Source organism: Pongo pygmaeus, chromosome X, assembly GCF_028885625.2.
Source record: "Pongo pygmaeus isolate AG05252 chromosome X, NHGRI_mPonPyg2-v2.0_pri, whole genome shotgun sequence".
Classification (NCBI taxonomy): Eukaryota; Metazoa; Chordata; class Mammalia; order Primates; family Hominidae; genus Pongo; species Pongo pygmaeus.
This window is the reverse complement of record NC_072396.2, coordinates 160,412,008-160,427,948: the sequence shown is the minus strand read 5'-3', so window position 1 is coordinate 160,427,948 and position 15,941 is coordinate 160,412,008. Positions and strand designations below refer to the sequence as shown.

At 41.3% G+C, this 15,941-nt stretch overlaps 1 protein-coding gene across 7 annotated transcripts in view; it reads left to right on the top strand.

Moving 5' to 3' along the window:
• Positions 1-14,961, top strand: part of TMLHE (trimethyllysine hydroxylase, epsilon) — a 121,020-nt gene extending 106,059 nt beyond the window's left edge. For 4 of the 7 annotated variants that reach the window (XM_054472012.2, XM_054472014.2, XM_063660013.1 and 1 more), the window contains 2 exons: positions 2,633-2,771; positions 3,464-14,961. In XM_054472012.2, the coding sequence (XP_054327987.1) occupies positions 2,633-2,771; positions 3,464-3,595 (271 nt within the window). In that variant the 3' untranslated portion in view covers positions 3,596-14,961. Of the gene's footprint in view, positions 1-2,632; positions 2,847-3,463 lie in introns of all 7 variants that reach the window. The other 3 variants (XR_010125340.1, XR_010125341.1, XM_063660015.1) reach the window with 3 other exon arrangements.
• Positions 14,962-15,941: the final 980 nt, after the last annotated feature.

Genomic DNA, 15,941 nt, shown 5'->3' with positions numbered 1-15,941 from the left:
AGGGTCAATGAGATAGTGTATATGGAAACATTTCTAAACTGCAAATCTCAGTTTGAAGTCAAAAGATTACAAGTGTGATCTGTAAAAATGTTGCTCTCATGAACAAGCGTACACAGGAATTACGATCATTTTTCTGTTCTCTGGTGTAAACAATGAGTTAAAGAATTAAGGACACCTGATTTCAAAACCTCTCTGCTACGTATGAACTCTGTGGCAGGTCTCTAAGTTTCAGTTGCCTTAAATGTAAAAGGAGGTTAATAACACCTTTCCTTCTGGGATGATGAAATAAGTAAATTAAATAATATTTTCGCAAATGCCTAACCCAGCACTAGAAGTTTCTGGAAATGACAATGGGTGTCAATAGCCTGGTGAAGACTGTGCTTCCTCACTCCACTCTCCCTCCAGGCATGGCTCCTTGAAGCCTGGGAGGATGGACTATTATATTCTTTTTCTTTCTTTCTTTTTTTTTTTTTTTTTTTTTCCTTTGAGACAGAGTCTCACTCTGTCGCCCAGGCTGGAGTGCAGTGGCGCGATCTTGGCTCACTGCAGCCTCCGCCACCCAGGTTCAAGTGATTCTCCTGCCTCAGTCTCCCAAGTAGCTGGGACTACAGGCGTGTGCCACCGCGCCTGGCTACTTTTTTTGTTGTTTTGTTTTGTTTGTATTTTTAGTAGAGATGGGGTTTCGCCATGTTGGCCAGGCTGGTCTCGAACTCCTGACCTCAGGTGATCTGCCCGCTTTGGCCTCCCAAAGTGCTGGGATTACAGGCGTGAGCCATCGCGCCCGGCCTATTTTTTCATTTGATTCTTGCAGTAGCCCTGTGAGATCAGCTAAGCAGATGTTATTATGCTCATTTTATATGCAACAAAACTAAGAATGTTGGCTCTGATTGTGCCATGTACTATCTAACACTAAGGAATATTGCCTGAGGTGTCCAAAAATGGCACCATTGGATGTTAATTTATCTTTGGAAAGAATATCTTTGGCAGTATCTAGTAAATCTGAGCATACACATACCTTATGATCCATAAGTTCCATTCTTAAGTTTATTTCAAACAGGAGTGAATATATTTGTTCACCAAAAGACATGTAATAGAATGTTCATAACAGCACTGTTTGTAGTAGTCCCAACCGGCAATTACTCATATGTCCATCAACAGTAGAATGGATAAACTGTGGTGTGATCAAGCAATCAACTTCCATATAGCACCAATAAACTATTGCTAAGCAATGATGAAACTCCTAAACATAATAGTAAATGAAAGAAGCCAGACACAAATGAATACATATTGTGACTGCAATTATATAAAGTTTTATATAAACAGGCAAAACTAATCTTTGGTGATAGAAGTCAGGATGGTAGTTACCCGTGGGTTGGGGGATGGGCGTTACTGGAAAGGGGCATAAGGGAGGGTTCTGGGGTTCTGGTAATGATCTGTTTATTGACCTGGGTGCTAGTGATATGGATGCGATTACATCATGAAAATTCATCAAGCTTACGATTTGTGTACTTTTTCCGTAATGTATACTATACTTCAGTAAAAAGTTAATTTGCTTTAGGCAAAACAGAAACCCATTATCTTAGGCAAAGGTTTTTCAGTGGCTTCCCATGGTACTCAGAATACAATCCAAAGTCCTTACCATGGCCTGCATGGCAATATATACATGATCTAGCCCCTGGCTACCTCCTCCGCGTAATTTCTCCCACCATTATTCCCCTTGCTTACTCAGCTCCAGCCACATGACCTTCTTACTGGTCTGCAAACAGAATAAAACTCCATTCCACCCCAAGGCTGTGTTTTTGCTTTTCCCTTTGCCTGGAATGCTCTCCCCTCAGCTTGTTACATTGTTGGTCTCGTATCATACAGGTAACAGCTCAAATGTCGCTTCTTCAAAAAGTCCTTCACTTAACACTCCATGTGAAATAGATTCCCCAGTCACTCTTTATTATATAACACTATTATTTTTTCATAGCATTTATAACTAGCTGAAATTACTTTGTTTATGTATTTATTACTTGTTTATCATCTATCTTCCTCAATAGAAGGTAAACTCTCCAAAGACTGAGGTCGTGTCTGCTGTATTCGTCCCTGTATCTTTAATGCCTGACGCACTGCCTAGCATGTAGCCGGTGCGCATATAAATGTTAGGGTTGAATGAATGATTGAAGATCCCTGGGTGAATGGTCCACTAGGCTATAGCTGGGATTCCTCCCACAAAGGGAGACACTTGAGAAGTTGTAAGTCATCCTGTTAAAAGGAAAGCTTTGTTAGTACAACCTCTCTTGTCCACCCCACCTCAGCTTGGTGAGGAGAAAGCTCAGCGCTTTCCCCAGTGCTTCCATGAACTTTGGCCAGTAAAGACTTAAAATATCATATCATAAGATGAGGGAAACCAGCTGGAACTTAACTTCTATCCCGTATCCTTAGATTATTCAAAGAAAAACAAAACACGGTCAGCAGGCAGTGGAACTCCTCACTCCAATGTGATATTCCTGAGAGAATACTGACTTATCGTCACTTCATCTCTGGGACAAGTATTGAACATAAGGGAAGCCTTATATAAAATTGTTCAATAAACAAAAGATGTCTTTAACATGTGTTTGAGATCTTTCTTCTCATGATTCCATGTTAGGTACAACAACTATGACCGGGCTGTCATCAATACCGTTCCTTATGATGTCGTCCATCGCTGGTATACAGCACACCGGACGCTAACGATAGAGTTGAGAAGACCTGAGAATGAGTTTTGGGTCAAACTAAAGCCTGGCAGGGTGGGTCCTAATCTCTAAAGATGTCAAGCAAGCTTGTAATACTGAAGCAGTGAAGAACGGGTACTTACTTAATATGTGAGTCACAATGTTGCAAAGGAAAAAGAGAAAAGAGTCCTTGGTTTTGGTTATGGTCCTGCCGCCCACTCACTGAATGCCCTGGAAGCAAGCCTCATCCCATCTCTAAGGCATCAGTGACTCTATTTGTATGATGAAGGGGTTTAACTAGATGACCCCCAAGGGTCCTTCCAGCTTCATGATTCCATAGTTTTTATTTTTGGTATTTCCTCTGGATGAAAAATACCTTCAGCTTAGCATAAAATGTCATGAGATAATTTAACCCTTTGAGAAAGGGCAGAATAAGAATTAAAGAAAAAGAAAAAGAAAGAAACCAATTATCTGATTTGCTTTGATAAGAGAACAATTACTTGAGAAACAGAAGCTCCTCCAGTGCAGGGCCCATTACCTACTGTTGCCTCTGTAACTTCCACTTAGCCTACTACAGGGCTATACACATCTTAGTTTCCAAAAGTTTGTTTAATTTCAAAAGAAAAATACCTCATTTAATGTAGCCAGAGAACAACCTAAAGGTTATCTTTTAAATGATCTCTTCTGACTTAGGGTTCCTTTGGTCTGTCCTTCTTCTGACAGTGTTTTCTCTCTCTCTCTTTTTTTTTTTTTTGGCCCACTCACAGGTCCTATTTATAGACAACTGGCGTGTCCTACATGGCAGGGAATGCTTCACTGGCTACCGCCAACTCTGTGGCTGCTATTTAACAAGAGATGATGTATTAAACACTGCTCGCCTCTTGGGGCTTCAGGCTTAAAATTGACAGCATCGGGATTATGAATACACCTGGCACCCTGGCTACCAGAATTTCATATGGGCAGAATAATATTGTGTCAAACTCTACTTCAGATTGTCTCCTTAATCCATCCCACAAAACAGAATCTGTCCGTTTCTCTAGTAAGGGAGACTTGTTAGAGAGGGGGGACTCTGAGTTATCTAACGTCAGACATCTAGTGGGGCAGCTCTCTTCCTCATGTTACAACATGGATCCACTTGTTTTATTTAAACCTTTTAATATAATTTTGGTCAGTCTCCTTCAGAAATATAATCTCCATATTGATAGGAAAGCAATAATTGCCATGAGGTAATGATTTTTTTCCCACGTAGATCAGTTAGAAAGAAATGCATTCTAGAAATAACAAAAATCCTGACAAAGCAACAATTTGCAAAATTTTTGGTCTTAGGACACCTTAACACTCTTAAAAGTTATTGAAGGCCCCAAAGAGTTCTTGGGTGTGGGTTCTGTCTATTGATACTAATTATTTTAGGTATTAAGATTGAGAAATATTTAAAACTCAAGAAGAACACAGAAGCACACATCCCTCAGCTATCAGAGAGATGACATAACCATATGTCATGTGGCCTCTGGAAAAGTCCTCTGTATCCTCATGAGATAACGAGAGGGGGAAAAAAAGCTACTGTTGCCTTTGTAACTTCCACTTAGCCTACTACAGGGCTATCCACATCTTACTTTCCAAAAGTCTGCTTAATTTCAAAAGAAAAATGCCTAATTGAATGTAACTCATCTTGGTGTTATTATACAAAATAATTTTTAATCTGCAGACCCAGTAAAAGGGTCTCAGGGACTCCTCCAGGGGTCTTCAGACCATACTTTGAGAACCCATGGGCTAGCGACTACCTTGAGACAGTCCTTTACCTAGGCCTGTGGATTAAAGGGTTTAGCTGAAACCCTAGATTTTTCTCTATAGTCTAATAGAACTCCAAAGATTGTAAGAATTGCTTGGTAGCATAAGCTCAGGGATAAGGTGGGAATTGAGTTCAAATATAGTGTTTTATCTTCCACACAAATCATCTCTATAGGAGTTAAATTAGGAAGTCACAACAGCGCCTGTTGAACAAACTCATCAGTGTGGTAATCCTATGAGGGATAATTGCAGAAAGGTTTTAGAGACTTGTGAGGTTCCATATGACAATTCTTTACAACTCCCCCCCCCCACACACACCAAGAGAAAGTACACAGGGCTATTCTGTAATATTGTTCAGGGAAATCAGCATGATAGATGCTGTGCCTCCAGAGAGTTCTCTGGAGATGACTACCCAAATGTGTATTTTGGCAATTTGGTGGTATTTAGGATGTAATATGTTTTCCTCCATTTCTGCTAATTTTCTCTCTCTCTCTCTCTCATAACATACTATACATGTTAATTGCCAAGATTTGAATGAGTCAAATTTAGTAGCTTGCTGCTTTTATTTTTTTAAATGGCTTCTTTTATGTATTGGGCGGGGCACAGGGTATAAGGCTTCTTTTCCCTCAGCTTTCATTGAAAGTGAAGCTGTACAATAACCACATTGACCACTGTAGAATGATGAAAGGGAATATAGGCTAGAATGCACACCAGATGGGGGAAAAGGCATTATTAGTGAAGATAGATAGGAGTTACAAAGCAAAGCAAAGTCAGTATTCAGATAGAGAATAGAGCCTAATCTGATGTTTGCAGGGAGTTCCTTGATCACATTTGGCAATTTACACATTATTTTATTGACCTATCCAGTGCTGCAAAATGTGTTCCAAAATATTTTGGCATTTTATTTGTACTATATAGGAATCTTTAGGGGAGTCCATGAAATTTGTTTTCCTCTTAGGTCAAAGGACTGATAATTAACTTTGGTTCTTAAGGAGTATGACCTTTAGCAATAAGAACAGAAATAACATTTTACCCTGCAGTTTTTTTCTCTATACCTACTATTATGCACTCCTAAAATATGTCATCATTAGTCTTCATGAGGATGTTTACCATTTTTGAAGTTTTGCGTAAATTAGCCTTGAAGATTACACTATAACTGAGGTCATCAGCATTGATTTATGGCCAGCAAAGGACATGCTCATGGCCCTGGAAAGATGAGGACACAAAACAAATCAATTTCCCCACTTACTGAAGGACTTCCCTTACCTTCTGTCTCTCCTGAGACCTTGACTCATTAATTATTTTACTCTCCTTTTTGGAAATTTGCAACCGGTCCTTCTCAACAATGTACTCCCTTTAAGTACATTGAAGAAAAAGAGAAGGGAATTATTTGAGTCTTGATCACGATGCATTGAAAACTTCCTATGTGAGATGTTTCTGTTTTTACATCTCTTCCAGGTGTCCCTGAGTATATAAGCATGGGTCTATGTCTACCGAGCTCACTGTAGAGTCACTTTTACCTTTTGCTATGGTGGAATGGGATCTGTAGGGTCAGGAACACAGCACCTAACACAGTGCTTTATGGATAGTAGTTTTATAATACAGATGTGTTGGAAGAATAAATGAATGAGTCCTTTTCAAACAAATTCACCAGAAGTTACCACATTCTCTGTATGTATGTCCTTTTTCGTTTGGCATTTAGCTGACACTGACTTTTGTTTGCTTTCATCTACAGTGACCAACCATCCTCTTGTGCCCAGAACTACAGGACTTTCCATTTTAAAACGAGGAGAGTCACACACAAACCAGGACTGTTGGTCAGTCACTGTGCCTTCTTGCTGCTAGATATGTAATTTTCTTTGGTTTTCATCACTGGGTCCCATCTCTTTGAAAGTGTTTGTAGGTCACAGACTGTGTAGTCCATGATGAAAAGAACAAAAGATGTATGAATTATGCTGTGTTGTGGTGGTTCCCAAAGTAGGGTCCCCAGACCACCAGCAGTGGCATCATTTGAGAACTCCTTAGAAATGCAAATTTTCAAGGCCCACCCCACGCCTACTAAGTAAGAAACTCTAGGCTTGGGTACCAGCAGTTTGTTTTAGCAAGTCCTCCACAGGATTCTAACACATGACAAAGTTTGAGAACTACTGACAGGAAGAGTCCTGCTGCTGAGTTCTAGGCCCAGTTCTGTCACTGGCTGACTAAATGACTTGAGGCATGTCCCGCTCCTATTTTGAATTTCAATTTTTTCTTCTGTGAAATGAAAGCCTTGGACTAGGCAGCGTCTAAAGGCTCTGTCACTCTGTAATTGTGTGACTTTGGTAACTTTGTTTGACTTCTCCTTGCTTAAGTTTTCTCATGTGGGTATGGTAAGGAAAATACCTACCTCACAGGATTTTCTAACAATTTTGTGATTATTAAGTATAATGACTGATGACTAATATATGACAGCCAACTCTTACACAGTGCTTTCTATATCCTGGACTGTTCTAAGTGCTTTTAATCCCCGCAACAATCCCATCTCCATTTTACAAATGAAAAATAGAGGTCACACGGCTAATACGTGTCAGAGTTTGGATTAAAACCCAGAAAAATCTGTCCCCAGAGACAGTGATTTTAACTAGCATGCCCTTTTGCTCAATAAATGTTAATTCCCTCACCCTTTCCACACACACACAGTCTAGCTGACCATTCATAGACAATAATCCCACTTTCACAGTCCATCCAACAAGATCTTAAAAGAACCATGAGAATCTCTAGGTTTCTTTTGCAAATAGTTTTCAAGCATTTAAAAAAAAAAGGTGGGGGGCAGGGAGGGAGTGGCCAAGATGGCTGACTAGAAGCAGCTAGGGTGAGTGGTTCTCATGGAGAGGAAAGAAAGGGGCGAGTAAATACAGCGCCTTCAACTGAAACATCCAGGTACCCGCATTGGGTCTAATCAAGGAAACAACTCGATCCACAGAGAATGAAGAAAAGCAAGGCAGGATGACAGCCCACCCAGGAGCAACATGGAGACAGAGGAACCTCCCCCACTCAGGCAAGTAGTAAGTGAATGTGCGATCCTGGGAAACCGCGCTTCTCCCATGGATCCTTGCAACCTTTGGGTCAGGAGATCCTCTGGTGAACCCACTCCACCAGGGCCTTCAGTCTGACACACAGAGATACATGGAGTCTCAGCAGAGCAGCCGCTTGAGCACGTGCAGAGACCCAGCAGCTTTACATACTCCAGCCCTGGGTTTCCCAGCAAAAGTAACTGCAACTCCTGCAAAGCAGGAGATTAGACCCCTGCACATACCCCTAGGAAAGAGGCTGAATCCAGGGGGCCAAGCAGCAATGATCTGCGGGCCCCACTTCCACTGCACCTCACAGGATAAGACCCGCTGGTTTGGAATTCCAGCCAGCCACCAGCAGCAGTGTTGCACCTACCTGCGACGGAGGTCCCAGGGGGAGGGGCAGGCTGCTCTCTGGGACAGAGCTCCCAGAAGTGGCACCCCAGAACAGCACAGCACAGCTGCTCTTCAGAAGCATGGCCAGACTGCTTCTTTAAGCAGGTGCCCAATCTGTTCCTCCTCACTGGATGGGACTTTTCAACCAAGGCCTCCAGCAACCACTGGTGTTCTCTGGCTGACAGAGATTTGAATTCTCCCTGGGACAGAGCTCCAGGAGGGAGGGAGGGACCACCATCTTTGCTGTTTGGGCGACTTAGCTGTTCCGGCCTCCAGGCTTTGGAGAGCCCACACCAACCAGGGGTGGAAGCAGTGCCCCAGCACAGCACAGCTGATCTGTGAAAGCATGGACAGACTGCTTCTTTAAGCAGTTCCCTGATCCCATTCCTCCTGATTGGGTGAGACCTCCCAACCAGGGTCTCCAGCCTTGTCCTGCAGGCGCGTTTGGGCTGGCAACAGGTCTGTACCTCGCCGGGCCAGAGCTCCCAGAGGAAGAGGCAGGCTGACATCTTTGCTGTTTCACAGCCTTCACTGGTGATAGCTCCAGATACTGGAAAATCCAAGGCGACTAGGAACTGGAGAAGAAGCCCAGCAAAGTACTGCAGCCCTACAGAAACATGGCCAGACTGTTAAAAGAAAAAAAAAAAATCCAAAGGTCAGCAACCTCAAAGACTGAAGGTAGATAAGCCCACAAAGATGAGAAAGAATCAGTGCAAGAACGCTGAAAACTCAAGAAGCCAGAGTGCCCTCTTTCCTTCAAATGACTGCATCACCTCTCTAGCAAGGGTTCGGAATTGGGCTGAGGCTGAGACGGCTGAAATAACATAAGTAGAATTCAGAATATGGATAGGAATGAACTTCACTGAGTTAAAAGAGTACATTGTAACCCAATGCAAGCAAGCTAAAAATCATGATAAAACATTGCAGGAGCTGACAGACAAAATAGCCCATATAGAGAAGAATGTAACCAACCTGACCGAACTGAAAAAACACACTACAAGAATTTCATAATGCAATCACAAGTACTAATAGCAGAATAGACAAAGCGGAGGAAAGAATTTCAGAGCTTGAAGACTGGCTTTCTGAAATAAGACTGGAAGACAAGAATAGAGAAAAAAGAATGAAAAGCAATGAAGAAAACCTCCGAGAAATACGGGATCATGTAAAGAGAGTGAATCTAAGACTGATTGGTGTCCCTGAAAGAGATGGGGAAAACGGAACCAATTTGGAAAACATATTTCAGGATATAATCTATGAGAAATTCCCTAACCTAGCTAGAGAGGCCAACATTCAAATTCAGGAAATCCAGAGAACTCCAGGAAGATACTCCACGAAAGGAACATCCCCAACACACATAATCATCAGATTCTCCAAGGTTGAAACGAAAGAAAAAATGTTAAAGGCAGCTAGAGAGAAAGGCCAGGTCACCTACAAAGGGAAGCCCTTCAGACTAACAGTGGATGTCTCAGGGGAAAACCTACAAGCCAGAAGAGATTGGGGGTCAATACTCAACATTCTTAAAGAAACTCCAACCCAGAATTTCATATCTGGCCAAAGTAAGCTTCATAAGTGAAGAAGAAATAAGATCATTTTCAGACAAGCAAATGTTGAGGGAATTTGTTACCACCAGGCCTGCCCTACAAGAGCTCCTGAAGGAAGCACTAAATGTAGAAAGGAAAGACGGTTACCAGCCACTCCAAAAACACACTGAAGTACTCAGACCAGTGACACTACAGAGCAAACATGTAAGCAAGTCTGCAAAATAACCAGCTAGCATCATGATGAAAGGATCAAATCCAAACATACCAATACTAACCTTAAATGTAAATGGGCTAAATGCCCCAATTAAAAGACACAGAGTAGCAAGCTGGATAAGGAACTAAGATCCAATGGTATGCTGTCTTCAAGAGAACCATCTCACATGCAATGACACACATAGGCTCAAAATAAAAAGATGGATGAAAATCTACCAAGCAAACGGAAAACATAAAAAAGCAGCAGTTGCAATCCTAGTTTCTGACAAAACAGACTTTAAATCAACAAAGGTCAAAAAACACAAAGAAGGGCATTACATAATGGTAAATGGTTCAATTCAACAAGAAAATCTAACTATCCTAAATACATATGGACCCAACACAGGAGCACCCAGATTTATAAAGCAAGTTCTTAGAGGCCTTCACAGAGACTTAGACTGCCACACAATGATAGTGGGAGACTTTTTAACACCCCACTGACAATATTAGACAGATCATTGAGACAGACAATTAACAAAGATATTCAGGACCTGAACTCAGCACTGGATCAAATGGACCTGGTGGATATCTACAGAACTCTCCACCCCAAAACAACAGAATATACATTCTTCTGATCACCGCGTGGCACTTACTCTAAAATCGACCACATAATCAGAAGTAAAACACTCCTCAACAAATGCAAAAGAACTGAAATCATGACAAACAGTCTCTTGGGCCACAGAAGAATCAAATTTGAAATCAAGATTAAGAAATTCACTCAAAACCATGCAATTACATGGAAATTGAATAACCTGCTCCTGAATGACTTTTGGGTAAACAATGAAATTTAGGCGGAAATCAAGAAGTTCTATGAAACTAATGAGAACAAAGACACAAAGTACCAGAATCTCTGGGATACAGCAAAGGCAGTGTTAAGAAGGAAATTTATAGCACTAAATGCCCACATCAAAAAGTTAGAAAGATCTCAAGTTAATAACCTAACATCACTACTAAAAGAACTAGAGAAACGAGAGCAAACAAATCCCAAAACTAGCAGAAGACAAGAAATAACAAAAATCAGAGCTGAACTGAAGGAGACAGAGACATGAAAAACCCTTCAAAAAATGAAAGAATCCAGAAGCTGTTTTTTGTTCTTTGAAAAAAAGTAATAAAATAGACAGACCACTAGCTAGACAAATAAAGAAGGAAAGAGAGAAGATCTGAATAAACACAATCAGAAATGATAAGGGGAATATTTACCACTGACCCCACAGAAATACAAACAACCATCAGAGAATATTGTGAACACCTCTGTGCACATAAACTAGGAAGTCTAGAAGAAATGGACAAATTCCTGGACACACACACCTCCCCAAGGCTGAACCAGGAAGAAACTGAATCCCTGAACAGACCAGTAATGAGTTCGGAAATTGAGGCAGTAATAAATAGCCTACCAACCAAAAAAATCCCAGGACCAGATGGATTCACAGCTGAATTCTACCAGATGTACAAAGAGGAACTGGTAGCATTCCTACTGAAACTATTTCAAGAAATTGAGAAGGAGGGACTCCTCCCTAACTCATTCTATGAGGCCAGCATCATCTTGAAACCAAAACCTGGCAGAGATACAACAACAAAAGAAAACTTCAGGCCAGTATCCTTCATGAACATCAATGCAAAATCCTCAACAAAATGCTGGCAAACTGAATCCAGCAGCACATCAAAAAGCTTATCCACCACGATCAAGTTGGCTTCATCCCCGGGATGCAAGGTTGGTTCAACATAGGCAGATCAATAAATGTGACTCATCACATAAACAGAACTAAAGACAAAAACCACATGATTATCTCAATAGACGCAGAAAAGGCTTTTGATAAAATTCAACATCCCTTCATGTTAAAAACTCTCAATAAACTACGTATTGAAGGACCATGCCTCAAAATAATAAGAGCCATCTGTGACAAACGCACAGCCAACATCATACTGAATGGACAACAGCTGGAAGCATTCCCCTTGAAAACCGGCACAAGACAAGGATGCCCTCTCTCACCACTCCTATCCAACATAGTATTGGAAGTTCTGGCCAGGGCAATCAGGCAAGAGAAAGAAATAAAGGGCATCCAAGTTGGAAGAGAGGAAGTCAACCTATCCCTGCTTGCAGATGACATGATCCTATATCTAGAAAACCCCGTTGTCTCAGCCCAAAGGCTTCTTAAGCTGATAAACAACTTCAGCAAAGTCTCAGAGTACAGAATCAATGTGCAAAAATCACTAGCATTCCTATACACCAGCAACAGTAAAGCCAAGAGCCAAATCAGCAATGAACTCCCATTCACAATTGCTACAAAAAGAATAAAATACCTAGGAATACAGCTAACTAGGGAGGTGAAAGATCTCTACAAGGAGAACTACAAACCACTGCTCAAAGAAATCGGAGATGACACACAAAAAAATGGAAAAACATTCCATGCTCACGGATAGGAAGAATCAGTATTAAAATGGGCATACTGCCCAAAGCAATTTATAGATTCAATGCTATTCCCATGAAACTACCATTGACAGTCTTCACAGAACAAGAAAAAAAAAAAACTATTTTAAAATTCATATGGAACCAAAAAAAAAAAAAAAAAAAGCCTCAATAGCAAAGGCAATCCTAAGCAAAAAGGACAAAGCTGGAGGCATCATGCTACCTGACTTCAAACTATACTACAAGGCTACAGTAACCCAAACAGCACGGTACTGGTACAAGAACAGACACATAGACAAATGGAACAGAATAGAGAACCCAGAAATGAGACCACACACCTACAACTATCTGATCTTCAACAAACCTGACAAAAACAAGCGATGGGGAAAGGATTCCCGGTTCAATAAATGGTGCTGGGATAACTGGCTAGCCATATGCAGAAGATTAAAACCGGCTCCCTTGCTTACACTATATACAAAGATTAACTCAAGATGGATTAAAGACTGAAATGTAAAACCCCCAACTATGAAAACTCTGAAGGACCACTTAGGCAATACCATTCAGGGCATAGGCATGAGCAAAGATTTCATGATGAAGATGCCAAAAGCAATTGTGACAAAAGCAAAAAATTGACAAATGGGGTCTAATAAACCTAAAGAGCTGTGCACAGTGAAAGAAACTATCAACAGAATAAACAGACAACCTACAGAATGGGAGAAAATATTTGCAAACTATGCATCTGACAAAGGTCTAATATCCAGCATCTATAAGGAACTTAAACAAATTTACAGGAAAACAAACAACCCCATAAAAAAGTGGGAAAAGGACATGAACAGACACTTTTCAAAAGGAGACATACATGTGGCCAACAATCATATGAAAAAAAAAAGGTCAACATCACTGATCATTAGAGAAATGCAAATCAAAACCACAATGAGATACCAACTAATATTAGCCAAAATGGCCATTATTAAAAAGTCAAAAAATAACAGATGCTGGCGAGGCTGTGGAGAAAAAGGAATGCTTATACACTGTTTGTGGGATTGTAAACAAGTTCAGCCACTGTGGAAGACAGTGTGGTGATTCCTCAAAGACCTAAAGACAGAAATACCATTCAACCCAGCAATCCCATTACTGGGTCTACACCCAAAGGACTAAAAATCATTCTGTTACAAAGACACATGCATGTGTATGTTCACTGCAGCACTACTCACAATAGCAAAGACATGGAATCAGCCTAAATCCCCAACAGTGACAGACTGGAGAAAGATAATGTGGTACATATACACCATGGAATACTATGCAGCCATAAAAAGAATGAGATAATGTCCTTCGCAGGGACATGGATGGAGCTCGAGGCCCTTATCCTTAGCAGACCAACACAGGAACAGAAAACCAAATACTGCATGTTCTCACTTATAAGTGAGAGTTAAATGATGAGAACATATGGACACATAGAGGGGAACAACACACACTGGGGCTTTTTGGAGGATAGAGGGTGTGAGGAGGGAGAGGATCAAGAAAAACAACTAATGGGTACTAAGCTTAATACCTGGGTGATGAAATAATCTATGCAACAAATCCCCTACGACACAAGTTTACCTATGTAACAAACCTGCACTTGTACCCCTGAACTTAAAAGTTTAAAAAAAAAAAAAAGGATTTAGTGGCTAATAAACTCTAAATAAAGCATTTCAAACTTAAAAACAAAATCCGGCCAGGTGCCGTGGCTCACGCCTGTAATCCCAGCACTTTCGGAGGCCAAGGCAGGAGGATCGCTTGAGGTCAGGAGTTTGAAACCAGCCTGAGCAGCAAAGCGAGACCCCGTTTCTACAAAAAAAAATGGAATTAAAAGAAAAATTAGTTGGGTGGAGTCATGAGTGCCTGCAGTCCCAGCTACTCGGGAAGCTGAGGTGGGAGGATCTCTTGAGCCCAGCAGTTCAAGGCTACTGTGAGCTATGATCACGCCACTGCAATCCAGCCTGGGTAACAGAGCAAGACCATGTCTCAAAAAAAAAAAAAAAAAATCATCATTTCTAATTTTGCCTCTTCCAAGAATGGAAGGGAATTAACCTATTCAGTACTTTTTTTTCTCTTGCAAAATACCAGTCAGTTGTTAGGCTCAAAACCCTTTGATAGAACATATCCATATCACTGGCCCCAGGGTGCTCTTGGGCATATTGGAAATCCACTCACTTAGCTCAGCTGTGGATTAGCTCAACTCTTAGTTACGAGGCCAGAACATGTCTGCATCTTCGCCTCCCTAAGCCTGCAGCTCATCAGAAACAAAGACCCTGGCAGAGTTTGGCGGTAGTTCTTTTTTGTCAGACTTACAGTCAGGGGTTGGTGGGTTTGTGGGTAGCTCCATTCTAGTCCTTGGCTTTAATCTGTGAGTATGGCTTTTGTCTTCCATCTTGCTCAGGGTACTTTGGAACCGCTATACATTGCAGGAGCTTAGCTTCTGGCTACCATGGTTTGCTTCCAGAGCAACAAGCATAGTACTTCAACATGGAGACAACTGTCTTTTGTTTTTGTTTTGTTTTGTTTGTTTTGTCTTGGCCATGCCTTTTTGAGTTTACCTTTTTATATTTTGCCCATCATTGCCATGTGTTTGGAGCAGTGGGCGTTCCATAACATGAACTCACTGTACCATCATGAATGGGAAGTCAGGGGAAACCTTTTCCATGTGGATTTTACTCTTCCCTGATTCCCTAAATTGGGTTTGCAAAATACTACTGTGCACTTTCTTGATGATTCGGGCTTATCTTTATGACTCTGTTTTTGTGTCAGACTGTAAAGAAGTATAAAAGTCTTTAGCTTGATTAATGCAATCCATGCTTCCTTTCTGGAAAAAAGGGGGGGGGGCATTTTTTACAGTTGCAATAAATCATCTTAAGCCATGTTGGCGTATATCATATAGATTAGCGGTGGTGTTCTAGCTTGCTTTCTGTGTGGGCAGACAGGCACGGTAATTTATCCCCTGCACAACTAAAGATCACAAGGGCTAATGCTGTGTAAACCTGTGAAGTCAGTGAAGGTTTTTCTCTGTTAGCCCCATCTTTCTCCATGGTCTACCCACTGATGGTGGCCACTCCCTCCAATTCAGGTACTCCCTCCAATTCAGGTACTCCCTCTCACCATCTGCTTTCTAACTTCCTCTCTGATGCCCTGACTGAGGCAGTGTCATGTCACAGGAAGAGCACAAACTTGGAATGATCTGGGCTTGAATTCCGTCTCTGACTTTTACTAGCCTGGGAAATTTTGGGAAGTTGCTTTCCTTCCTTGAGCCTGTGTTCCCACATATGCAAAGTGGGGCTAATAAATGCCAGCCACCTGGAAAATCTATGATGAAGAATGAATCTATACATGTGTATAAAGTGTGAGCAGCACATAAAAAACACTCAGTACATAGTAGTTTATCATTGTTGACAATATCACTATTTGAGAGAAGAGGAGGAATCAGGGCTAGGCTGTGTGTTTGACAGGAATCAACATTCTACTTAGGGGGAAGCAGCAAATTTATGACAGGCAGAATTGGAAAAGTATGTGAAAATGTTAGGGGTCAGAGAGAGTAGGCAAGTTGTGAAGCACAGATATATTGGCAAGACATCTGAACTTCTAGGCCTGAGGCTTCCTGGATAGGAAGTTGGTTTGGGGTTTTGGCAGTCTGAAGGCTGAGAGCTGAAAGAACAGAATGGTCAGGGAACAGGTCAGAGAGCCAGATGAGAAAAGCTGAGTCTGGAGAGTTTTAAGGAGAGTGGCGTGGTAACGAAGGTGTGTAGAATCCATGAGACAGGCAGGCAGACACCCA